This window comes from Oculina patagonica, chromosome 3 (genome assembly GCF_052425735.1).
Source record: "Oculina patagonica isolate OP01 chromosome 3, crgOcupat, whole genome shotgun sequence".
Taxonomy (NCBI): domain Eukaryota; kingdom Metazoa; phylum Cnidaria; class Anthozoa; order Scleractinia; family Oculinidae; genus Oculina; species Oculina patagonica.
In genome coordinates, this window is record NC_135760.1 from 9,108,578 (window position 1) to 9,136,080 (window position 27,503).

Sequence of the window (27,503 nt, forward strand, 5' to 3'; positions counted from 1 at the left end):
TCAAAAAGCTCGACCCAGACTGCCCTCTTTTTGAGACATCCTTCTTTTGGTGCATGCAACGGTGCATGTCAGTAAAACCCGTGACAAAACTAAGGAGGGATTCTTGCCAACAGTCCGAACAAAGCTTCGACCTGAACACACAGCACTGTGTTGTTATGTAGCGGACAAAATCGAAACTATGATCATGATGTTTTTAAACAATCGCGTTACGATCAACGGACTGCTTCTCGTATTTGCCTGTGTCGCGTACGCAAATGTGTACTCGGCCGTCTCGGAAGATGAGGGGAAAACTTTTAAAGTGGTACGTGGCGAGCACGATGTCAACTTTCCATTCATTTATGCGACAGGCTACTTTACTGGAGATATTCAGGAAACAGGGTAAGCGAAATCAAACTACTGCAGTCCTTACTCGCTTAATTTCTGGTTAAGAATCTAGGTTTGTCGATTCGGCTTTTAAGCTTTTAATTATTGCTTTTTTTTTTCTGAATAAAATTCCCTGCTTTTGCTTTATACTCCTCCGATTTCTTCACTTCAAAGCTCGGTCAGCTCAAAAATTGCCTAGTTCCACAAACTCAGAACAGTGCTTGTTTTTTTTTTTGGTCCTGCAATTTGCCTTTAACTGTTACGCGAAACCTGAATGCGTCACACATATCCGTCTCCTGGGGTAGGGTGGGGCGGTACTCGGCCATTTTTTGGGTGGGTATGTGCTGCTCGGTTCTTCAAATAAGCACCCCGTTAAGATGTTTTAGGAACACTTTGCATTTAAAATGATATCCCAATTCTAGAAATTGGTCAATTTTGAATAACCGGTCCTTTTTTGAAATCGTGTCTAAAATGGATACCCAGGTGTAGATTAGAAGCCTTAAATCTAAGGCACATACCCGTATACGTATTTCGGGGGTGTACCCCCGGGCTCCATCGTCTTCGCAGATTCTAGGGTGCAAAAGTCTCAAACCCTGCCTCCGTGAAACGAGAGGGAAAACAGAAAGACTATACAAGCAACACGAGAAACCGATAAAGCCAGAAACAACAAAAAAACCGAGAATGACCTCAGGTCGGGACGACGCGAAGGTCTATCGAACAAATCTGTGATAAAATGTTACCGTTAACCTTCACGTTATTAATTTCGAGGTCTTTCTCATCGCGAATGCGTATTCTCTGGATAAAAAAAACTGATCAGTGGACCTTCGATATTAGACATGACCAAAAGTGAAATCTAACACAGAATAATTTTCCAAGATGCAATCACGAGAACTGACAGGCCGGATGCAGTAGGAAAGAACAATAAAATATCGGAAAATAACTCAATGATCTCCCCTTGAACGAATCAAACGAAACACGAAAAGGTGCATCGATTTACGAATCTTCGTCAAAATTATAATCTCAGTAAGTCACAGCAACACTGTAAGCACTCATGAAATAAACTCGAGTGAATTAGACAAACACGCAAACGGAAACACACACACTCTTTTATACAAACGTCTAATTTTCGGACATTTAGAAGATTCGATCCTAAAATGTCCTTAAAATGTTCTCTCTTATTTTACATTTTAAAAACAAACTAAAAGGTTCTTATATAAACAAACGAGTGTACGTGTAAAGCAAAATTCACCTATCAGCTTAGGGACGGACCATTAGAAATAGCCGGAGGGGGCGGGGGGGGGGGGGGGGGTGACTTTCACCAAAAAAAAGTCCTACAAGGGAAACTTGTCGAAAACAAAATCCTGCAAGTGGTTGTGCCTGAAAAAAATTTCGTGCAACAGAATTACCTGTAAGTGTTGTATGATGGCATCTATTTATGTCCGTCAGAGTGCCTAAAATAGCGTTTCTGCGGTTCTGAAAGTTAAAATTTTCACCTCTAATTTGTCTTGGACTAAGCGAACAGCATCAGCGCAATCCTATCAACTATTTGGTTGCAAACAGACTTACCCACACTAACAATCGCATCCCATCAGTAACAGGAAATCCACAAACAGTATTATTATTATCACTTTAAACTACAATTTTGTCTGATATTCTGAAGTTTGGATTGATAAGTTTAAGCTGTCATCTTTTTCATCATTTTTGTTGAGGGACCAGGGTAAGAATTTCTAATAAGGGGGGAGGGGAATTATATATAACAGGCACCCTTCAGCCCCCCTACCCCACAAAAAAAGAACGGTCCCTTAATGTCGCTTATTCAGAGAACAAATCTGAGAGAAATGAAACAATGGTATTTAAAAATCTTAGATGTGTTACAAATAAAAGACCTGTATCTTTGGGCGAAAAAAAAATCGCGCAAAGCTTGTGCCCCAGAAAAAAAATTCCTGCAGACAAGTAGGCCTTCAAAAAAATTCCTGCACCGAAAATTCCGAAAATTCCTCTCCTTGTTTCCCAGCTCGTATGGAAAAAAAAAGAAGAGGAATCTACGGAGGAGAGAGGTTGTGAGCAACTGCAACTTTAAGGAAGGTGTTTGATCAAGAAATAGGGGAACCCAAGAATTTTATGCCTTTTAATTATTTTCATCTTACAGCTGGACGTTCTGGCAAGTAATAACTGAATGGCCCGATAACAAGGCGGCAGCAAGAGCCGCTGGCAATCTGGAGGGCGATGTGACGGCTCACTTGATTGACATGCAATGGCAGAACACGATAGCAGATTACTGCGCAGAAGAACCAAACTTCTGCTTTACGCTCGGTCAATTCTTAGGCGAGAATTTGTCTTGGATGAAGTATCAGATTAAAAACAATCCAGACGATGAATACTGGCGCCAGGTATGCAGTGCAGTCTTCACTGCTTGAGGTGTTGCTATTTTTTTCTGGCCAAATCTGTCAATCCGCCACAATTTTCGTCCAAATCCGAATCTGCATTACTTGAAAACTGTCCTACGACGGTAGTTTTCATGCCAATTTTTTAAGATTTGTTTTATTGCTTATGCGACAATTTCGCCAACATACCGGCGAAGACAGACCAAAGTGATCCAAACCTAGTTTAAGTATCCACGACCACAGTTTCCTGACGCGAAGAGTCCGAAATCCGCGACAAAATTCTCAGCTAATCTGCGACCCGTAGCAAAAAAATCCGCAATCTGCGCGCATTTTAGGCCAAATCCGTCGATCCGCGAACCTATTCACCCCCTCCTGCTTACACCCGCTTTCAGTGTTACGTGCATAGAAACGATCGGGGCGATTATATGAGAGCCAGGCTTTAGCAACTGCTCTGAACTGTAGTTAACGGTTAACGTAGCTCAAGAAACGTGTATTTATTATGTTTTTTTTTTTAATTTGTTTACTCAGGTTGAACTTGTGCTTGAGCAGTTGGAGGGGTTGAAAGAAGGATACAATTCATCTGGCACTACAGCTGACAAAACTGATATCCCTGATTTTGGATTCCTGTAAGTCATTTCATTTGTTCTAATTGACAACCTACACCGTTATTTGACAAGTTAGTGTTGGGCCTTTTTGCTCACGGCGTGTGCGTTGTAAGCAGGCGAGCGTTACGAAAAACATACTTTTAATCCAGGGTTAATTCACAACTCACCAATTCCGCCTCCTTCTAATCTAAAATCTTCGAACGAAATCGCTCACTACAACTGTGTCAGATTGCTTCCCCTTTATAAACCACAATTTGATTGGTTCCGATAGTACCTGAAACCTGATTGGTGTGACAAACAAACATACTTCACTGACTGAGCCACTGACCCACTGACTACACGGCCCATTACGCCGACTAAGAGCTATTTTTGAAAAAAATACTCAAAAAGGTAACAATACTACCATAGTCGTGATTAAATGCTCTAAAGCACCTTTAACATAGCCTGCACGCGTTGCAGACGAGCTAAACCTCGGTGTATAGTTCCGGTATTTAGTTCGTCTGCCACGTAGGCTACTTTAACAGTGAAACCTTAGGAAAATAGCTGTCAAAGTATCTAGTGAAAAAACCCTGAGATCAAAAAAATCTTAACCCTGAAAAGGCAAGCTGTATTAACATCTTAGGTCCTGCTTAGGTTTCCTCGAGGGTCTCAACGGGGGCTACCTCGACGGTTGACGGTTAAATTTTAGGACTTTTGACGGTTGACGGTTCTATGTTATGTAGTTTTATGTTATGCCAGTAGTTTCGTTTTATCAGGGTCGTGCTTGGCGGCAACTTGTTGAGATTGTACTTGACATAACCTGTAGCATTGGCGACTTCGGGGCGTATATTTTTCTCACCTAAACAACAACTCAAAAAGCAACATGAAGCAGGAGCGTCTGACCTACCTAGTTAAGCATTGTCACAAATCGATTACGGACACACCAGAAACTGTGTGTTAAGCTTGGAGTTCGATGGGTCTCCCTTCTTTCAAAACGCTCCACCGCCTCTGCTCTGCATTCAAGTTTTCTTTAACCTGTCACATTCTCATTCCTTCCTATGCTTTCTGCCGGTAAGGTTGATGCAATTAGCAGGCGGTGACTTGGACGGACTAGAACAGGCTCTGGGCAGGAAAACCCGCTCGAAAATGTTCGGCTCGGGCTCATGCTCCGCTCTTATAAAGCTGTTACCTGGCAACAAGGATCTGTTGATTTCACATGACACCTGGGGTTCTTACAACAGTATGCTGCGGATGTTCAAGTTTTACAATTTTGGTTTTAGTGTAGCAAAGACAGGTATGAATTGTGGGGATAGCGGGGGGGGGGGAGAGAAGGGATGGACAGGGGGGACCTGAACGACCGTAAAATTCCGGTTATAAGCTCCCCCGCTTATAAGCCCCCCGCCTATCAACAAGGAAACAAAAAAATACATCCGATTATAAGCCCGCCGGATATAAGCCCCCCTCTACCGGATGACAGTACTGAACAGGGCTAAATGTTGCTTTTTGTGCGTTTTTAACTTAAAAACGTATTTCGATCAACACTCCCGAGGCTCGCTTCGAAACGTTTTTTTGATTCCGCTTATAAGCCCTCCCGGATATAAGCCCCTCCGCTTATAAGCCCACCCAAAACCCCTTAAGAAGTTGTATAAGGCCAGGGCTTATAACCGGAATTCTACGGGTATCCGTTTCCGGACCTTTTTCTCACGGTTCCCACCCTTCGTCAGTGCCCTCCACCCCCAAGTTTCGACCACCTTAATTTGAGCAACTTTTCATCTTGCGAGAACCTTTTTGCAATTTGCAGCAACTTTTTACAATTTCTAGACCGAAGATTTTCGAACATTGTCCGAGTGTTGTTTGAAGGCCATACGAAAGATTAACGAAATTGGCCGAGGATTTCCGAGGACGTTTAGAAGATGCTTCAACTTTCGAATCCTGCAGCATTAAATCTCGTCAGGAAACGTGACGTCATCGGTATCTTCACTATTTTTCTTTGTGAAAAATTTTTGTAATTCAATAAATTTTGGTCTTAAAACGTTATTTTGATATTTCTGTTGCAGTTAAATTGTATGAAAAGGCTTAGAAATCTTACGTTAAAAGGAAAATTAGCATAAAACTGGGTAATATTCTTAATTGCCGGAAAGCAAAGTTTTTGGTTTTTCGGAGCAACTTCTTACACAGAGCTTGAAGTTTCCCTCCTCATTCGGAACTGGCAGGGAAGGTAAACTATCAATAACCCAAACTCACAATGATTTTACAGTAATTACAGTTATTAATTACAGTAATTACAGTTTGTTTTGTCGTCATCCACGTCCGTCCGGTTTTTGTTAGCGGGGCAAGCTCCCGTAAGCGGCCATCTATCCCCTACACCTCTTGTGGCCGCTAAAGGGCCATTCTCGTAAGCGGCCAGCTCCAGTTGCGGACACTTTTTTCGCGTCCCGAGGGTGTCCGCTTACAAGAGCTTCGACTGTACTCTGGGTTTGTGCATAGTATAACTATGGTTTGTGTAAGGTGAATATTTAGTTATATATTGTCAGGCAGAATAATGTTCCTTTTTTTCTGGACTTTTTCTAGGTTCCACTGTACCTGGTGACAAGCAATGTTTTTCTTCGTACCCAGGACGGCTCTTCAGTGGAGACGACTTTTATATGATCAGCAGTGGACTGGTAACTATAGAAAAATTTTCTTGGTTCAGAAACTTCAATATCCCATTCTCGTCCCCATAGCCCTTTCGTTTCTCTTAGCCGGCTGGGCCTTGGCACGAGGAAACGAAGGGCTCTGGGGACACAGAAATTTCCAGTCCTAGATTTTAGGACTTCCGGTCTTCATGTATGCAGTCATGACGTTTCAAAAGAATGTATGAGAAAGTCGTTACGTTTCCGACTTCGGTTTAGGAATTCTTTGTTCCAAACAGCCAATCAAAAAAAATCGAATTAATTCAAAAATCCTAGGTACCCAGAGCCCTCCGTTTTCTCGTGCCAAGTCGGCTAAGAGAAAAGAAAGGGCTATGGGTACGAGAATGTTAATTTCCTTGATGCATTCTCGTCCCCAGAGCCCCTTGTCTCTCTTAGTATAGCTGGCGAAGCATATGCAAGAGAAACAAGTGGCTCTGGAGACACATGATTTGATTTGCTAAATTTACACAGAAGGAACAGCAGCCAATCAAATGAACCGTCTTAAAATTCAATTGTTAAACGAGAGTTTAAAACGGTTTATTTGATTTGCTAGGTTTGAAACCCCCTTTGTCAAAATCTAACCAATTAACTTATCAAACCATGTATCCCCAGAGCTACTTGTTTCTTGTACACAGGCGTCTCAGGTTAAGAGGAACAAACGGCTCTATAGACGCTCCTTTCATACATTTAGTTTCGGCATTGTTTGTCCAATTTATTAGATCACTCAAGAGACTACCATTGACAATGATAACAAGGCCTTGTGGAAGTACGTTAAGCCTGTTGGAACAGTACTGGAATGGATCAGGCATCTGGTGGCTAATCGGCTGGCGACGACGGCGCAGGAATGGGTCGAGATATTCTCCAAATATAACAGTGGAACGTAAGTTTTGATTGTTTTCATATAATTTCCAAGAGTGGACGATGTCGATTTTCTCGGCCATGTTTGAATACATGATAATGAAGGAAGGTTGTGACACATCGTACAGAAGTGTCAACATGTACATTTCTTATAACGTACATTAAAAGAAACATATGGCAGTCACTAATTAATAATTGGTTCATGCTTTAGCGTGCACTATCGAGTTTTGGTGCACGCGGGAAGTTTGGAGAGCACGAAGGAAGCGTAAAGGTCTCCGCCACGTGTGGACATGTTGCAGCAACATGTGGCAGCGACAAAATCATGTGTTGTTCACACTGAGGGGACACGTAGCAGGGCCTTTTTTGCGGCAGTTTTGTCCCTGCGACATGTTGCACGGATTTCAACTCGTTGGACTGCGTGCAACATGTTGCAGGGACAAAATGTTGCAAGAATTCGTGTCGCACGCGCCAAAAATTATCAGCAAACACGAGGGAACATGTCCCCGTTACATTTTCTTGCGTGTGTACACATTGTGATTTTGTCACTGCTACGTGTCCTCGCTACACGTCCCTGCTACATGTCCCTGCTACATGTCTCCTCAGTGTAAACAACACATGATTTTGTCGCTGCTTCATGTCGCTGCGACATGTCCCTGCGTCTTGACCCCACGTGTGCGGAGACCTTAAGAGTTGCTCGAGGCAATAGTGCACAGCTCAAAGCATGAACCAATTGTTTAATAACATTGCCGGTAAAAATTTACATCAAAACCCGCGCCAAAAGCCCGTGCGAGGAAAAGAATTTTATGGCGAAACGATTTGCTCACTCTACCAGCGTGCACTATATATTGGATTTTGTACACGCTCAAGTATACTGGCGCTTCTGCTAGCTATGTTAAAATAAAAAATTAAAACTACTTCTATTGTAAATTTTTATCGCGTGACAATCTTAACTTGTTCTTTTTTTTTTCTTGTTATGTTCATATTTCTTTTACGACTGAAATCCATGTTATACCACTCACAGCTACAACAACCAGGTAAGAATATTATTGCTTCAAGACCCGGGGGTACTCTGTGTATTTTTGGGTGGGGGTGTGCCGCTGGGACCCTGAAACCCCACCCTTTATCAGACCACGTTCAGCTGATTTGATTTGATAGGAAATCCTCTTTCTCTTCCGTGTTTTCATACCACTGACCAGATTCCCGGCAAATGATACTGTTCTAGACCAAAATTCTCTGATTTCTATACCGTAAAATTCCGGTTATAAGCCCTGGGCTTATCGGGAGGGCTTGCAAGCGGAATATAAATAACAGCCCTCTAAGAGGTCATGTGGTTACCGATATTTTAACAGACTTAGTCGAACTGAGGAAATAGTGAATAGCTAAAATGGTTCTGGAATGTTCATAGTGTAGTGATGATGAAAGTAGTCCCCCCCCCCCCTCCCACTCCCGCCTTCATCAATTATTTACAAGAAATCAGATCGACAAAAATATGTTAAAGATTTTCTGAGAGATTTTTGGTGAACGTAGTTGTCGTAGGCTTTCTTGCAAAACAAATAACAGATATTGATGTTGGCGGGTCTAAATGTGTTTTTGGTTTACCTCTGGTCTTAATAAGGTGGGGAAACATATTAAGGGAAACGGGTTGACCCTTTTCTGCAAAATATAACGATTTCCTTATACTCAGAGATAAATTCAGATATTGATTCCAAGCAATATAAATAACATTTTACTGCATTTCAGACCATGTGCGTTCGTACTGTACGTAGTACACAACTCTTACCTCGATTTCGATCGATTCATCGGTTGTATTTCGCAGTTGACGATCAAAATCAATAGACATTCTATTATTACTTCCTTCTTGTCGTGTAGGCCACATTCAAATTTGCGGGGGGATTGGGTAATAACCTTGTCACGCATTCTACCAAAATTTGTAGCGATCAGACGAAGAATAAATTTTTGGTAATTTTTTTTAGCCATCGTTCCTGAAGAAACGATATTGTATAAAGGGCAGTACAGGATAGAGTTTTATGCATGGCCAGAAGTTATTAGGTAAATCCTCTTGCCGTTTCAGGAACGCTTTCGTTCTTCCTTCGTGCTTCGGAAAATATTACTTCGAAGCAATATCCACGTGCGAAGCATCATGTTCCAACTACGCTCGGCCACATGGACGTGGCAATCATCATATTCCAACTACGTTCGCCTATATGCACGTGCGAAGCATCATGTTCCAACTACGTTCGGCCAGCGGTTCATCAAAGCAGTCGATTGTCGATCGTGGACAGTTCGAAAGCGCCATAATGATTGTGAAAATGACTTTTTTTATTCGGAATCCTCATATTTAACTAAATCCTAAAAATTCATCACTGTAACTCATATATCCTTCTAAAGAATAGTATTGTAATCGCAAAAATCTACCTAGAAAACTTGAGAAATCCTCGTGCCCTTTCGGTACGCTCTCGTTCTTACTTCGTGCTTCGAAAAGTCTTACTTACATACACAGATAGTAGCATTATGGTTACCTTGGTAACCACAAAAAACGTTTCGAAATGAGCCAAGGGAGTGTCGATAGAAATACGTTTATAAGTTAAAAACGCGTGATAAAGCAACCTTTCGTCTCGTTCAATTCTGTCATCCAGAGGAGGGGGGCTTGTATCCGGAGGGAGGGGGGCTTATAATCGGAATTTTACGGTACCCTATCCCAGACTAAACTGCTTAAAAACCATTCACAGCGGAACATATCTATATAGCTCATATATGGGAGTGCTTGCACACCCCCAGGCTTTAAGATAATTCACTTCTGATTATGTTCAGAATGTTCAGTTTTGCAATTCAAAGATAATTTAATTAATACCAGACTTGTGAATTATGCGTTGAATTTTACTTTGCTGAAAACCTGTAGCATGCCTTATTATGGCATCGTGATTCGTGTAACGAAGGTTTTTAACATGAACCGAATTATTTTGGAATTCGTGATCACCTCCTATCATGTGCCCTATAAAGCAATACATTTTTGCTATAAAATCATATTCGGATGCGCTATTATAAAATATTAACTGCACTCAACAAATGTTCCTATCAACATCCTTTTTCAGTGGATGGTAGTGGATTTCAATCTATTCACTCCAAATCAAGCTCTCGTGCCTGGTACATTCTGGGTTCTTGAACAGCTGCCAGGAACAATCAAGATGGCCGACATGTCCGCACATCTTCAAAAGGAGAGATATTGGGCAAGCTACAATCTACCGTTAGTTCCATTTGTCATTTTCTTGTTTCCTGCTTTCTCTATCCTCCTTTTATCTCAGTAATTAGTAAATAAACCCCTTCATGCGGCTGGTATATTGGAGGATAATGCCCGAGGTTGAAAGATTGTCGAAAAATGAACAGTTGGCCGAGAAGCTAAGCTTCGAGGTAAACTGTGAGGGCATTATCCTCCAATATACCAGCAAGCCAGAAAGGGGTTTATTTATTTTATAACCCTCCGATTAATTTCTACAACGCGCTTTATCGCCAGTAAATTTATAGGAAAAACCTACGTAATAAAACCGGCGTTACTGTGGTTGAAACGAATGTTAGTTGATTGGTTTACGTGATTTTTTAACTCTGTGATTTTATTAAAAGTTAGAATTGAATAAGGTGACTTTATTCGTTTGTTTTGTGCTTGCCTATAAAATCGGGCGACGAATATCAAATCGGACGGGGTATATTCGCTGATACCCGTCGTCCAATTTTTTTTACCACGTGATGCGTTTTGTCCAATGAGCGCGCGCAAAAGTTAATGGGTGGGTTATAAGATAAAATACCCCTTTACAGTGAATCCCGCCATATTAAAGCTGGCCGCATTCATTAGTTTATTTTGGTTTGGTAATTCATCAAGTTAAAACAAGGAAAATCCTAACCGTGAACAGAAGGAGGTTTGGATGCACGGTCTTGATAGGCATAGATACTTTAATACGATTTTATTTCTCTTATTTCTCTTATTTTTTTACTCGGTAGGTTTTTTAAATTGAGAGGGTATATCATACACTTAGTGTTTCATCGGCTATCCAAACACCTCAAATTTCGTCAAAAATACTCCGCTGCGCGTCGTATTTTAAACTCCCTTCTCAGTGTTTTGATATCCCGATGAAAGACAGTCTTTTGTGTTTGATATAACGACTATGGCTCACACTGTATCTTACTCTGGCCGCGCTGCTTCCGAAGTTTGTAAACAATTTCCCAAGCTGTCCTCAAACTTTGCAACACGACAATTAAAATGCGATCTTTAGAACGAATACGTAGTTTCCTCCCCATCTAATTCCCCGTCACCCTTTTCGAGTAAGTAAGAAAATCTCTTTACTTAACATTGTCATAACGTATTTTTTTACGTTTTATATACTTTCGTCTTTTTTGTAGATATTTTCCAGAAATCTATAATTTGAGCGGTCAGCCGGAGAATGTAAAGAAATACGGTCCGTGGTTTGATTATCATCTGAATCCGAGAGCTCAGATCTTCAAACGAGACCAAGGGAAAGTGTATGACCTGAATAGTTTAATGAAGTTAATGAGGTAAGTTTTACATACGACCGTATTAAAGGGGCATAGTCACGACATTTTAAGTCATTTTTCTGATTACTTTCAAATGCAAGGAAACCTTAAAATAATAGTTGTGTAATGTAGGAAAACAACAAAGGAGTAATTAATCAAAACTCGAAAATAACCAAGGATAGTTTTGACTGACGAAGATTAAGCCTGATTACGACTGACAAACTTGAAAAAACTTGCCAGTTTTTTCAAGATGAGTTTTCCGTGACTGAGCTCCTTTAAGCATACAATTTCTTCTAACTGGCCTTTATACATTCTCCACAGTACTATTTGTGAGAAATTGTTTAAATCAATTGCGGACAATTGCTCATGCAGGTATAACGACTACAAGCACGACCCCCTGTCCAAATGCTCATGTAAACCGCCATACAGTGCAGAGAACGCTATTTCAGCCCGCTCGGATCTCAATCCTGCAGACGGTTATTATCCTTTTAGTCTCTTGGGACATAGAAACCATGGAGCAACCGACTGTAAGGTTAGTTTAGAGCTCTGTATATAGCCTGTGTACAGCGCGCCGTCCCCGCCCCCTTCAAAAAAATCGCAGAAACGAACGTCTGTGTTACGCCGTCGGTAATCGTGTTCCTTTTCCATTTGTTTCTATAACTCTAAGGAACTCTTCAGGAACAGAAAAGTTCTTTACGCGATTTTTTGAGAACACGTTCTTTGTGTGTGTGTGTGTGTTTTTTTTTAATGCAAAGCTTGATAAGGTAAGGAAAGGAACTTTATTTTACCAGGGTAGCCCATTGATCGGCTCACAGCTCAATAGATTTCTGTTTTCGGCAATAATTCACAAAAAACGAGCACTGGTTAGCTTTGTGAGGGCTCTGAAGGCGCCTGTGATCTACTTGGATAGTCCGTAAAAAGATGCTTGATGCTTTTTAATTGTCTAAGGCACTCTACCTGTCTTTCGTCACAGGGAAGACTGTTCCATAGAATGGCGCCACTGTAGCTAAAGCTATTTTTTTCAGATTTTTGTAGTAGTTAGAATCCGAGTTGCTCTGGACCGTAAAGCGCTCCTCTCCCCTCCAATCTCTCTTATTTTACTACGGGTAAAATATGCCATATACTGATCAAGCCGCGTAGCTTTTAATATTATTGTTTAGTTTATTGCCAATTACATTGATTATTAGAAATTTGAATCGATAATTAGTCGATGTAAAATTTACTTTCTAATCACAGACAGTACGTTCTTACGCTTATCAGATGCAACCCTCCTGACGCAACAAGTAGTAAGACAAATCCAAATTCACACCTTCTCATTGTTTCAAATCGGGCGGCTATGATCGGAAACTGAATTTTGACTCAAACATTGATCGACACTCTTGAAATGAACTAACGGATACAAATTTAAATAATCAATTCATTAATGTACTTGGAGGAGGGGCATGTTCGCTTGGCACGACTGTAAATGTTTAACAAAATCTTCTTTAACACACAGGTGACCAGCTCTGGCCTGTTCAATTTTAAAAATGCGAGTTTTCCCTACACCCCGCTGTCGTGTATCGCGGTCAGCGGTCCTACTTATGATCAGCAGCCAGTGTTTAGGTGGAGCACTTCAGGTTGGAAAAGGCCCATGGGACACCCTGATGGATGGAACTTTAAACCTGAAAAATTTACTCCAATACTGTATAAATAATCCGGCTTAGAATTCTAGAGCAAGTCACCAGCCTGGTGACTACCCCAGGGGGGGGGGGTACTCCGGCTTGTAAATGACGGTGATGATCGAAGGATTTTTTGGGGTTTGAAATTTTCGACTCCGGGATTTTTTTGGGTTGGAAAATTTGGCACTGAATATTTTATGGGTGACTTGTTTTAAATAGAGAATTTTTTGGCTATTAAAAACGAACTGGAGTGCTTTGGCGTATTATGGTTTGATGAATTAAAAAACACTAGCCTGCGAATACAGCCGCCTCTCATTCGCGTCCGGCAACGTTTCGCTCTTCGTTGACCGACGCGAATGAGAGGCGGCTGTATTCGCAGGCTAAAAAAACACAAGTGTTCTTTTTTTTTACGATTTTCTTTGTGTTATATTATTGCTCCTCCTGGCAATTTAGGGGTAATTTGACAAGGGATTTTTTTGGGTAATGTCGGAAGACTTAGGGAATTTTTTGGGTCCTGAATTTTGTCTCCATTCGACCATCCCCGTCATTAACAAGCCGGAGTACCCCCACCCCCCTGGGGTAACGACAAGACTGCTCCAGAGCTTGAGCAAAGTATCCGTTTTAATTGAAAAATGCTCAGTGTATGTGGTAGTTTTACTTTAAATACATTATAGTTGTTCTGATACAAGAGCCGTTTTCACTCGAGTGTTGGTTTACTGTTACTACGCTTAGTGATTGGCTCAATAAGCTTGCACCACTTTCTCAGCCAATCAGAAGTAAAACCAAAAGATTTCTATCAAAAACAGTTGACTTTTCCGAGTTTTTCACTAGACAAAGTGCTAAACCTGGTAGCCAAAACCTAAATTTTAATAGCCTTTGGCTAGTTGGCTACTGTTAGTCTCGAGCCCTGAATAGCGCGTAATTCGCTCGCACACAGTTTCCCACGTAGGTCGTCAAAATATAAATAATATATTTATTTTTTAGTGGCTCACGTTGGTGTGCAGAATATTCTTGGGTAATTGCCCAACCTAGTTGATTGTTACAATCGCAGTTTACTGTACACTGAAATACTCCAACCACATTTTTTTTACAAAAAGTATGCTTTACTACAAACATCTTAAGTTTGCAAGGAATCATCAAAGGTAAAATAGAATATATCTGAATGTAAGAAATACATGACTCCGATGTACTCTGTAGCAGAGGTAGTCAGGTGCGGATATTTTGTATCGTATCAGAACTTGATTATCCTTGGTTGAAAAATGCATGTGTTGTAGCAATAATTTTAAATATATAATGTATTATAATAATGCTTTTAAGTTAATTAGCAGTATTGTTACAGGAGCACTCTTATTGAAATAAACCTGGAAAACAACACAGGGGTTTTTCTGAGTCATCTGTACAATAATAACTTAATAATAAAATATTATTTGTCACAAAACAGAATCAAGGTTTGGTGACAAATTTTTTTTCATCAATCCAAACAATTTTAATCAAAAAGCTAATTTACTCTGAATTACCGTGTTTTAAAATATCAATATTCTGCTTCAACTTGAAACACTCAATTTTTTCAATATCCTAACTAAGGAAATTTAAAATCCTTTAATAAGACGCAATTACTTCTCAACGGCAATAAATAATTGACTTAAAAAATCTGCTAAAATGTCTGTTGTAAAGGAATTTTATGCATTAAATAAACTCAACAAGATCCACTTTGTTAAAATGATAAATAATGTTTTGGTCTTCAGTATATAGTTCCATTTAGGTGTTTCTCTTTTCCATTTACTCCATTTAGTAGATGTTCACATTCTTTTCCATTGATTCCATTAAGTAGTTCAGTTCCTTTTGAAACCACTCCATTTTGAGGAGTTTGAAGTTCTTGTAAAAGCTCTTTGAAATCAGTCACAAACCATGGAGCTTGTGATTTCACTTTTTCCCTGACAACATTTCCTCCAAAGCCAATAAAAGTGTCCTGGAAATGAGAAAAGTGCACATAAAATTATAATTGTGCAACCTCGGATTCTACTTTTCTGCCCCATCTACAACAACATTATTAGAAATAAGGGTAATGTAAAAGGACTGGATCCCTAAAAAAAGGTGTTGTTCAACACCAATATCTCCTTAGGAGAAAGATTATGAATTATACCAACTTTGATTCAACTATCAATGTTAAACCACAGTGAGGGGGGATACCCCAGAGGAAAAGGTTTTTTTTTCAGATGAGGCTTCAAGGCTTTTACCAAGGTTTTCCTACTTGGCTGAGGCGGCTGCCAATAAGAAGAAAAAGAGAGACACTGGGCTACTATTGAATGTGTGAATAAGCACCCCTATTCCAACACACAACCCCTTCCAATAAGTAGCCCTTTAATAATAATAATAATAATAATAATAATAATAATAATAATAATAATAATAATAATAATAATAATAATAATAAGTATTTGTACAGTATAGCGCCAAAATCCACTAATTGCTCATGGCGCTTTACAATAAAAAAAATATTAATAAAATGATGTTAAAAAGTTAAAAACTCTAAAAATTTTAAAAACGGATATTTAAAAATATAAGTTCAAATGTACCTAAAAAAAATTATAATAATTAAAAAGCCTGTTTAAAAAGGTACGTTTTTAAATGTCTCTTAAAAATGTCAATAGAAGGACTTAATTAAGCCCTTTATTAATAAGCATCCCCATTGCAAAGTAACATTCAAGACATTGCCATAGAATAGACTGATTAAACGAGTATATTACGTGGTCTGCTTTCTCCTCTGAAAATCATCCAACATATTGAACAAGCAAATGGTGTTACGACTATGCAAATTCCTATTGTAACATTTCTTGAGTTACAGTACAGTATCTGTTGTTCTAATGTTTTGCTTGAAAAACAAATAAGCCCCCTCTCTCCAATATGTGCCCTGACCCTTGAAATACTAAAGTAAATCAGCACCCCAGGCACTAAATCAAATAATTACAGAAGCCACTATAAGAGAAAAAAAACTTAGGAGTGGATACTCACTGCAGCAGTGGGGTATGTCTCCAGGTCAGTAGCTCCATCTCCAATCATTACCAAACTACAAAAAGTCAAAAAAGTTATAATTTAGGAACAGAATCGATTATTCCCCAAAGGGTGTGTTTATAATTTACGCACTGAGAAAATAGAATTGAACAAATCATCAATATCCTGAGGGTGGGTACAAAAAAACAAAACAAAACAGAGCTGGACTTGAGATTGAGATCACTGTCTGGGTACAAGAAGCTTGGCTAGGGGTGTGGGATGGTTTCAAGCATTCAATCCACTGGGGGGAGTGGGGTGCAGAGATGGTTACAAGATTGCTGTTACATGTACCGTAAAAACCCGCAGATAAGCCGCACCTTTTCCCCAAAAATTTTCGCTCAAAATCGGGGGTGCGGCTTATCTGCGGGAACATTCGGAAAAGGTGGCGTAAATTTTCGTGAACTGACACTAATTTATGGAAAATTATGTAAATTAATATAACATAAAACTACAAGAGTTTGACAGCTCCTATACTGTTTGCAGTGTCGACAATGGCCTATAACTTTAACAGTAATATTGCTACTTTACGAGCGAGAAAATACCACGAGTATTTACAAGTAAGATGGCCTATTGTTTCTTTCTCATTTTGCACTTTGATGGAAAATTTGTCGAACTGATTACGAAACTCCCTTCATGCAACGAGTTTATCTCCAATAGATGGCTCCCAAATCTCTTTAATTTATCCATATGATAGCCACGAACCCGAACGCCTCCATCGCCATCTTGTTTTGCTTGTTCGTTCTCGCCCTAGTCCCATATTTCGCGTCCGATCAAATGCCTGGTTACTAAGCTACGAACGTTCTGCAAACGCAAGTTCTTGTTGTTGTGACACAAAAATCTATGGAAAAACTACGTTGAATGAAGAAATACCTGTCAACAAATGCCAGAAAAAGATCACCCATAATATGTCAAAGTTGGATTTCATTGTATTAAAGAGCTCAAATTGTGGGTAAGACTGAAGTATTTTCTGTTTCAATGTTCACTGAGTTTACGTTCGATGAAGAAGACTTCCCAAAGACTCAACTTTGGATTTTTGACTCGACTTTGGATTTTCTTTGATTTACTTTCAAAAAACTTTTTTCCAACATTTGAGTTGTTAAACTCAGGGTGGGGCTTATCTGCGGGTGCGGCTTATCCGCGGGTGTTTACGGTAGTCACTTCAGGTTACAGAAACCAGAGTCAAACACCAGCGTCAATGAACGATTTGGCTTCCCTAATCCCTAGGGTTGAAATAAGCCTTATCTTATCATGGGTTTACAGTAAACTTTGCTGGTCTTACCTTTTGTATCCATACTTTGCTTTCAAAAGCTTCACAACTCTTGTCTTTCCTCCAGAATCAGAAGTTGGCTCATTTTCATCAAAACCAGCAAAACGGCCTAACACGAAGAAAACCAAATTGCAATGTCAGTAATGATTACTTAGTGTTTGTTGCTTTGTTATAATTATATAAGTGGAGGACTGGAATTGCATGTCCCAAGACTCAATGAGAATCAAATAAACAACAATAACTGTCCATCACAATGAACAGATTACATGTAACAGATGCAAAAATGTCTGTAAAATTGGTATAAAGGTGTTGTAAACATCAAAATTAAATGAGGTCCCTGGAACCTTCAGTAGTGTGGGAGCTCTTGTAAGCTTGTAATCCTACTGGTTCAGTTGTTTATTGGGGCTAGGAGCATTATTCTTGTCATTTGTTATATTGTTCTATTGAAAGGTAGCAAGATGTTAAGGTCATTGCCCTGTATTGCATTGCGCATCCTTACTGCGCAGAATTTTACGCGTATTTAGTGCGCGGGCGCGCGCGCGAACATCAACAAAATGGTGGCTTTTTTCTATGTGGCTTAGTCCGCGAGAGAAGTAAATTGTCACTTTCTCCTAAACGAGTCTGGTGACCTATCAATTTTTTCTCATATTTTTGGTGTAGCGATCAATTTCTTTCTGTAAAATGAAAACAGATCAATTCATGTGTTTGAAAAATAAATTATCGCTAAAAAAGTGTACTTTGCCAGGACTCGCAGAGGAATTATAAAGGAATTATATGGAATATTCATGGTCTTCCTGCTCGTAAACGAATCTGGTGACCCCCCTTTTTTATTTCAAAATTTCAGTTCCCTTAAAGTAATAAACCAGTAGGCGAAGTTTGGTTAAAAAATTGTGTTCAGTTCTATTTCAGGGCAATGATCTTAATGTGAGACCTTGCAGTAGCTGCTACCCTTCCCAGAACACAAGATAGCAGTGTGTGTCCCTGCAAGGAGCAAGTCTGCAGACCCCTGTCTACACACAGCAAACAATAGGGGAAGAAATGAAAAAATGAACATTGAAGGAAGGTTTATGAATTTGTAAAACTTTACTAAACAAGTTCAAAAAGAAAACACTAAAATCAGTTTGTACCTTCATCATCAAACAGCAGCCTGTTCGCAAAGATGTTTTCATTAGGGATGTCTAGTTGTTCAGCAGCACGTTGAATAATACTTTTAAATCCACCAGATACAAGGTAAACTGCTGTGCCTCGCTCATGAAGCTTTTTCACTAGCTCCCTGCAAGCAAGCAAGCAAGCAATCAATCAATCAATCAATCAATCAATCAATCAATCAATCAATCAGTCAGTCAGTCAGTCAATCAATCAAATAACTACCGTAAAAACTCGTGTATAAGCCGCACTTTTTTGCCGAAATTTTGGGCTCAAAATCGTGGGTGCGGCTTATCTACGAGACCATTGCATGCAATTTTACAGGGCATCTGACAGGATGTGGTGGTGCGGCCGTGCGGGTCCACATAAATCTGCATAAATCGCTCACTGCATCCTCCGCATCTTCTGCGCATTTTTGCGCATAAATTAAAAAATTGCTCCATATAAGCGACAAAGCAGCTCTTTACTATCCTCACAAACAAAAATAACAAGGAGACTGATCATTTTGAAAAAATTTTTCCTCTCAAAACAGCGACGAAAACCACGCTTTTTGTAAGGGGAATAATTTTAAACACCCAGGCGTTCCACGTGCCTTTTGGCGATGGGCCTGGATACTAGTGTCTGGTTACTAAGCTACGAACGGTTTCACGAACACAGTGCAAAATCAGGTGCAAAAACAGTGATGAACGAAGAAATACCTGTCAACGAATGGCAGAAAAAGATAAAAAATGTTAAAGTTGGCAGAAATGATGTTTATTCTATTAAGTTCTAAAGTTCTTGGTAAGACTGAAGTGTTTCCGTTTATCTGTTTATAGTACATCCTGCACATCGATCGGAAAGGCCCAAGGAATCAAATTTAATTGATTGTTGAAATTTCCTCATAATCCAGCATTTTTTCACAATCAACTGGGCATTTTTCCGCCAGGTTTTATTTTTTTTTTTTCTCAAAATCACGCTTGAAATGTGGGGGTGCGGCTTATCTACGAGTGCGGCTTATACACGAGTTTTTACGGTATTTACCAGAAACATTTTACAATTGGTTCAACGATTGTCCAATTACTTCACAAACTTGATCTTGACATGTCCAACAATCTACTTAATTTACACTTATGACTGTCTTTACTCCTTAAAAAATATGAAAAACATCATCTAGCTTGTTTCTATTGAATTAAATAACTGAAAAAAAAGAAAAACCTCACACAAAACTAAGATTGGCCATAAATTAACATACCAGTAAATATTCAGAGCAAAGAAAAAAAATACCGTGAAAAAGCTATGCGATCTGTAGCAAATGAAGAACAAAAAAGATACTACATAGCCAAACATTCTTACACATTAATACTTAAGGTTAATTTTAACACTCTTCCATGTCCACCAAACTATAAATCAACAATTCATCATTCAAGTCTAATGCTCAAAGACAAGATGTTAATCTTGCTATCTCACCAAATCTGAAATTTACTATTTGCTATATCCCTTTATATAAATATATGTGTGAATTGAAAGCAGATTATGCATAGACAAGTAGCCCTCAAACTCCTACCTTATTCCTGGCGTCAGGTGAAGAGGGGACTTCTCTATAAAACTGTAAAGCTAATAGAAAGTTTGAAACAATATATTTTAGAGTGAAATTAAATAGCTAACGTGGGCACACCTGTGCTGTGCTTTGCATGCACAAGAGAGCAACATAGCAATTAGACTATGCATGGTACTAACTAAAGTATACTGTCAGTGTTGTAAGAGTAACGTGGTTCTAAATTTTCTGGCAAGAACTTGCAAGATATTATATAGTCTGTACACAAAACAAACAGTGTTTGTAAGAACCCATCCCTTAGCATTTGTGCGCTAATACCCAGGTCTCCCACGCCTAGGTTTATATTGTACATTTTTGGCATGCATTTATGTAAATCTTTAGAGTTTGTTGTTATATGATCAATGTGAAGCTCTTCTGTGCTTTACCTCTCTAAATCCCAATTATCAGGTATATGTCGTTTCTTTTCTTGTTTTACCTTCGTTGTTTGCTGTTGTTTCTATTCCTAGTTTAACCTATGTTTGTGGTTGAAACCATTATTTTCTTGTTTTTCCTTCGTTGTTCGCTGTTTGTTTCAATTCCTAGTTTAACCTATGTATTTATTTTATTTGTGGTTGAAACCACTGGTAATCATGTCTTCGTTGTATGAGGAATTAAAATGTTTGTTTCAATATTGTATACATTTTGCCGGTGTATTCACTACAGTGTCAATTCTACACACCTTTCCCTCAGAAACATTTATAATGCTTAGTCTCTCTCTGAGTGCCGTTCTGAATGATATACCTCCTCCCATTGCTCTGACAGTCCTGCAAAATAAAATTAAAATAAATATATCACTGTATTTTAATGTCAAGGTATTTAGCACTACAGGTGTAATATTAATTTGCTAATAATTTGGCAAATTGGTTAAGATTTTGCATGTTTAGTTTTGTGAATAATTTTGAACAAATAATTTGCAAATTAATGAAAATAAAACCCCATTCTATAGTTGCCATGGAAAAAATTGATATCAGTCGTCAAAAATTACAGATAATTTAAAATGATATGTTAACACAAACAGTATTCCGTTTTTTAAGCTTAGATTGTTATTTATTGATTACAAACTAACAGATACATATATTTTTGATTTAAAATTTTGTAAACCAGTTTAAATGTCAGTTATTTTTCACTGCCTCATATTCATATTAACCATAATGTGAAACAAAGGGAAATAGATTAAATTATCAAACCGGCTTTTACACCAAAGATAAATTTAACACACAAGTCAACATCTACATTTGAATTTTTTTTCATATCTCAGAAATGCAGTCATTCAAATAGCAATAGATTTTTTGCTTTTAAACGTATTGATACGAACCAAAATTTAAAAGGTATTATTACACGTGATAAAAGTCACCCTAGCTCAGTGGGGTCACCTTTTTGTTTAATTAACCCACGTGATCGATTCGTGTTGGGTTTACCCAGCGGTCAGCCGGCCGGCAAACTCGTTACAAAGTGAACATCGTGAACATTTTTACTGAATTTAGAAGAAAAAAATAATGTAGTTATATTAGGCTAATCCTAAATATAGTTTAGTTTGTCCTTCAGCTTCAAGTAGCTTTAAGTTTATAATCTTGCGGGCTTTTTAGCCGTTCCAAGGTTTGTCGCTAATATAAAACACTCGACACAAATTATAAGCTTGGAAAACAAGCTTAAGTTTATATTGTAATGTACGTTTAAATCTGGCCTTCCCTTAACTTGGAAATTGAAATACAATTTGCTAAACTGGAAAACCTTGACTAACAAGACGAAAATCAATTTTGGCGCTAAATTTCGTGTCTTTCGCGCCCGGCTAGATCAGAATAGTAGGTAACTCAAATAAAATTAGAATAAATTATTTTGCATGTAGATTTATAAATCCGAGGCATTTTAACCAGCAGCAAACTGACAACTACCCTAGTGGGGCTATCCTACCGTCTTTTACGTAAAAAAGACATAAAATGATCCCTTTGAGGGAAAACGTTGCGCTTAAACAGAAATAATCTGATGAATGAAAGTTGGTAAAGCGAACTCGACTGAAATACAAAATGTTACATCATCCCCATAAAAATGACCGGAACGCCGTCTTAAAATAAACTAATTACGGTAAAAACCGAAACTAAAACGTTCTGCTCTTAATGAAAATCCCTGAAACATCAGAAAAATAATCAAAACCTACCATTGAGACACTTCTTTCCCTTTTCCACAAAATGCGGCAAGTTCGTCGATACCTTCATCCATGCATACCGTACTATCTACATCAAAACAGACAGCGTCCGCCTTTTTCCACACTTGTTTCGCTTGTTGGATCGTCATTGTCGTTAAAAATCTAGCGTGTTGCCCGTATTTCCTCAGTTGTAGCATATAAAATGGTTAGCGAAGTGAAAATTTTCCGACACGACTCGTTCATTTTATCCGCTCAGAACACACTAGTACCCAGGCTCCTGGAAAACTACTGAACAAAATTCAGAGTAAAAGTACGGAGTCTTGGCAAGAGCTTCATAAAGCCTTTTAAGGTAAGGTAAATTAAAATTATAGGACAAAAACAGTATTTACAAGAAAGCAGTCAACGGACTTGCATTTTATTACTTCTCATTGTTACTTTTTAATTAAAGATTCGATGGAAAATCGCCTGATTAGTGATTGCATTACACAGTCCGTAACGCAACACGCACTGGTCGTTCGACTTTTTGAGTGATTTTCCAAAGAAGTGACATGTGATTTGAATGCATGTTGTATTGTGTAATCCATTCAATACATTTTTTTATCAATGTTTTATTGTCTTGCACAAAAAGGTATGATCGGAAATAGTGAGGTATGTTTTGGTATTGGATTTCGTTGGGTAAAATACACTTAGAACTGTTAGAAGCCTCAAGCAAACGGAGTTTTATATCAAGACTATCAAAATATGTGAAATGATTTCACAAAATTCGCTTTATAAAATATGCACCACAATCTGGGAAAAATGGAGGATGTAGATTCGGGACAGCGTGCATCTTCCTTTTTTCGAGGGGAGCCAGGTATCTTGTCTTTATTAAATTCCGCTATATATAAGTGAGTGGGTAAATGGTCCTAGCTCGAAGCGTTGGGGAAGAATCCTTAAGAGGAAACGAATTCCCTTGCGGAGGGTTCATAACATATGTAGAGTGGGGGCTATGTCGATTTTAGATTTTTTTCCTTGCATTTTTTGGAAGCCCCCCCCCCTATTATTTGGTGTGTTTTTCCCTACCCCGGCCCCCCTCTCATTGCATAACGCACAACCGTGGGGAAAAACCCATGAGCTCCCCCCTCCCCCCTCCCTCCACCCACTACCCACCACCACCACCACCACCAACCAAAAAACCAAGTAGTAATAAAACAAGACATTTTTAGTCTTAAAATTAACCACATTATGACAATTGTTTTATCAGCAAAACTTCTAATGACTATATTAGTTTATTGAGAATGAAAAACGTAAATTTATCAGACTGATACAGTCAACTCTCGTTATAGCGGAAACGCTCGGGCGTCGTTTTGTGTCCGTTATAGCGAGAGTCCGTAATAGCGGGAGTCATTTCCAGTCAAACCTCTTTCGCCGGGGATTTGGATTTTGTCCGTAAATCATTTTGTAGCGAGTGTCCGCAATAGCGGGGTGTCCGCAAGGCGAGAGTTTAATGTATTAAGCACAAATAAAAGGATACAGCTTACATACACTGCACAGTCTTCTAAACCAGCGAAAAATGACCATTTGGTTTATTGAGGCATTATGAATGTGCTTTTTAACATCATACAAATAGACTTTAGCTTTCTAAAATACTTTTTGGTTGTACAATGGAGTCAATCTGGGCCAGTTTCAATGTGGTCCCATAAATTCCTCCCTGGGAGGAAACTACGGTTCCGATTTTTCCCGGGTTCAAAGTTCGCGCATCGAACCCTAGAGCACACACTTTTGGTCAGCATCTTCAGGAGCTACGCAGTCCTCGAACGGGTAGCACCATAATTCATCATTTTTTTTTGCGGAGCATCTCTTGATATGACTTGTATAACTTTGAATCGTTTTGTTGGAGAGATTCTTTTAGCGTTAATCTAGTGTGAACAAAACTGCCAAACATGGCTAATTAATGTGCTTTATTTGAAAGCAGTTTATTTACTTGTCATGCGAGGGACTGGAGTACATTGACTTTTCAACTCAGTTTTTTTTTTCATACTTTTATTAAATTTAGCTTGTATATTTATTTCACTAACACTTTGAAAACTTTTCAATAAAAGAATGCTCTACTTTTCTTTGTTTTTGTCTTTGCTTTTTTGTTTTTATTTCAGTTCAAGCCACTGACTAAAGAATCTACAAAAAAGGAAACCAATAATTTCTCCTGATCAACAGTGTTTACAAAAGTTTCTGTCTTAAGACTAAAAACCCTTTATCCATCAGATCAATCAGTTCTCTAAGATTACTTTTAGTTATTAATATATAGCTGTAAAGGCGCCATGACATTTTCAGTGCCGTAGCAAGGGTAAAATAAGTGGGGGTACGCGAGCGCCGGAGGCGCGAGCCGCTAGGGGGGTCTGGAGGCATGCCCCCCAGAAAGTTTTGAAATCTAGAGGCTTGGAAATGCTATTTCCAGCGTTCTCCAAGAGCTATTTGTGATTTACGCATTTCGCGAATTTGAGACATTTTTGAGACATTTTGACATTTTTGAGACATTTTGAGACATTTTTTCACATTGTTATCACGATTTCTGGTTTGTTTTAGTTTTTGGCTGTTTAATATTGTTGTGAATCAGCGTACGTACGGTAAAAAATGAAAAGACGTACAAATGTTATTGTTTAAAACCTCCCGGGAGATAAAATTTTATTTTCAACATTTATACAGGTCTTTTTTTACGTTTTGGGAAAAAAACTGGGGGGGGGGGGGGCACGGGCCCCCCCGGTCCCTCCCCTTGCTACGGCACTGATTTTGTTATTAACATAATATTGTTGTTTGCTATTTTGCCTCCTGGCTCTCCCTGCAAACCAGAGCCTTTTTAACTTAAGAATATTATTGATTTCTGACTGTTTTATAGCAGACGGACTTGATAGTCTGAACTGTCGGCCGTCTTCTTGCCCTAGTGCTAGCCCCCAGAAGCGGACACAGGCGAGAAGTACTGGGGATTGGGTGGGTAGGGCAAGAAGACGGAGGAAACTTCGGACTGACTTGTCTAAAAGCTCCAAAGAGCTAGTGCGCTTGAAAAGACTCACTTCTAGTACCACACAAGCAAATAAGGGCCTACATGTTAAAATTGGTTGTTTTTAACAAACACTCAGCCCGTTTAAACACGCGGCTCAGTTCAAAGAATAATGACATTGCGACCATCAGAATGAAGCAACTTTTGTAACTGGCCTCTTGTCTTTTCAAAGGTTAGAAGAACGAAATCCATGCTTTCTCTTAAAGACTTGGCTGACGTTTCGAGGGAAACAAGACTGGAACGGCACTTTTTCTCGTGCTCTTTGCTTTCTTTAAACACATCAAACAGTTGCCCCAGCTTCTCAACTTGGCTTGTTCTCAGCTCACCTTGGCTTGCGTCCGCCAGCTCGTCAGCCATTAGCACGCTCCACACGATCAGGCTCTCGTCCTTACCCGCGTTCGGCACATAAATTTGGTACTGATTTTGGGAGAATTCCACTTGAAACTTGCCGTTCGATGCCTTGTTAGCAATACCGCTTTTCATGGAAAACAGGATTCCCACTCTGACATCGCCACAGCTAGCCAGGTTGTTTTTGAAGCGATCTATTTCGGTTTGAGGCACATTGCTACTCTCCCGATTTTTCACTTCAAACATGATCTTGTGTTGTCTAGAGGACTCGATTAGTATATCGCCTTTTCCACCTTGCCTAGACACGTTAACAACGGTGAAGCTCGGAAAGCGTTCTTTCAATATGTTTATAACTAGTTTTTCACCGACGGATACTTTTAGAGTTGATTTCACTTCCAATGAGCCAGCTATTTTAAGCAGCTGTTGTTGACAACTGCTCATGGTGGGCTGTATAGAGCTGAGCAGTCGTTGTTCGGAGCTGTAGATCTGCGCATTCAATTGGTTAAGGACACTTTGGGAACTTTCAGTAATACGGTCATTTAGTATATTAAGAGGCAAGACTTTGCCTGCAACATCATCCACTCTTTTGACCAGCTCTTGCTGAATATCGTGAATATCATTTCTCAAATCGCCTTTGAGACCTTGCATTTCGTTTGTCATTTCCTTTACATTGCCACAAACACAATTGGTAACATCTGTTTGAACTTTTAGGACCTGTGCATTCACTTGGCCTTCAATGTTGCCCATCGTGTCCATTGTGTGTTGAATTTGTCTCATATTTGGAACGAGCGCGTCGTTAATGTCATTTCTCAAATTGACTTTGAGCTCCTAAAATAATAACAATCTTCTATTAGGAAAGCTCCAATCACTTAAGTGGTTTACATGAAGGTCCTAACACTAGATATATATTATATAAATTAAAATCTATTAATATCTATCCTGTACTTCGTCCGACATTTTGTTCATTTGATTGGAAACATCTCGACTGACAATCTCTTGAACCGCCTGTACTTGTTGCTTCACTTCCTTCCCCAGGGGGGCGGGGTACTCCGGGATCAAAGTGACGTTGATGATCGAATGGAAGCAAAACTCAGGACCCAAAAAAGGACCAAAAAAAAAACGCCCCGAAAAATCCTTAGTCAAATTATCCCTTAATTGCCAAGGCCGCGCCAAGGCACTTTAGTTTGATTTTAATACCAAAAAAATCCCCTATTTAAATCAAGTCACCCAAAAAAATACCTGCCAAATTCTCCTACCCAAAAAAATCCCGGAATCGAAAATTTCGACCCCAAAAAAATCCTTCGCACATCCCCGTCACTTGGATCCCGGAGTAACCCCCCCCCCCCCCCCGGCTTCCTTCTCAATGTTCGCTACGGTTCCGTGAACCGGCTGCATCTGTGAGGAGAGCGCTTTGTCCATCAATTCTTGCTTCACGTCCACGGTGAAGAAAACAGTTTCTCTGACTTTGACTCCGAGCTCAAACACCGTGACGAGTTCCTCAACTGAGAGTTTACGGACCCACTCTCCGTACTTTTCCATATCGAGCAAGATAGATTTGAAACGCTGGTCACTGTCTGATTCTACTGGATACATGTCTTGATCCGAACGACGCCTTTTGGCACTGGGTTCTTCCCTGTGAGAAGCCATTGACAGTTTTTGATCGAATTATATGACCTGTAAAATCTCTTGTTTCTCGTGTAGGCTGAATTAGTAAATAAACATTTCTCAGAAATAGACAAAGGCCGCCTTTGTTTTAAAATGAAGCGCGGGATTGGCTAATAGCGTACTCATTCTTAAACCGTTTCTCCGTAAAAAGGATAGGAGGGAGAGTAGAGGAAAGGAGAGGAGCTAGGAGAGAGAAATAGTTTATATACGAATTTAGAGGGTTTTTGTTTAAT

General features: G+C 39.3%; 3 protein-coding genes across 3 annotated transcripts; 1 reads left to right on the plus strand and 2 right to left on the minus strand.

The window, feature by feature from the left end:
- The first annotated feature begins 4 nt into the window (after window positions 1–4).
- Window positions 5–14,131, plus strand: LOC144646475 (putative phospholipase B-like 2). Its single transcript, XM_078506075.1, has 11 exons — window positions 5–378; window positions 2,513–2,753; window positions 3,276–3,373; window positions 4,408–4,625; window positions 5,903–5,994; window positions 6,723–6,883; window positions 7,883–7,895; window positions 9,954–10,105; window positions 11,254–11,406; window positions 11,758–11,917; window positions 12,881–14,131. The coding sequence occupies exons 1-11, from the start codon at window positions 179–181 to the stop codon at window positions 13,076–13,078; spliced, it is 1,686 nt and encodes a 561-aa protein (XP_078362201.1). The 5' UTR covers window positions 5–178; the 3' UTR covers window positions 13,079–14,131.
- LOC144646453 (phosphoserine phosphatase-like) lies at window positions 14,125–22,513 on the minus strand. Its single transcript, XM_078506049.1, has 7 exons — window positions 22,236–22,513; window positions 20,760–20,844; window positions 20,051–20,100; window positions 18,489–18,634; window positions 17,374–17,470; window positions 16,056–16,110; window positions 14,125–15,012 (listed from the first exon to the last, which is right to left on the minus strand). Exons 1-7 carry the CDS (start codon window positions 22,418–22,420, stop codon window positions 14,785–14,787), a joined length of 846 nt encoding a protein of 281 aa, XP_078362175.1. The 5' UTR covers window positions 22,421–22,513; the 3' UTR covers window positions 14,125–14,784.
- A 2,479-nt stretch (window positions 22,514–24,992) lies between these two features.
- LOC144645627 (uncharacterized) lies at window positions 24,993–26,625 on the minus strand. The gene is made up of 2 exons (XM_078505190.1): window positions 26,561–26,625; window positions 24,993–26,449 (listed from the first exon to the last, which is right to left on the minus strand). The coding sequence occupies exon 2, from the start codon at window positions 26,380–26,382 to the stop codon at window positions 25,360–25,362; it is 1,023 nt and encodes a 340-aa protein (XP_078361316.1). The 5' UTR covers window positions 26,383–26,449; window positions 26,561–26,625; the 3' UTR covers window positions 24,993–25,359.
- Between the last annotated feature and the right edge of the window lie 878 nt (window positions 26,626–27,503).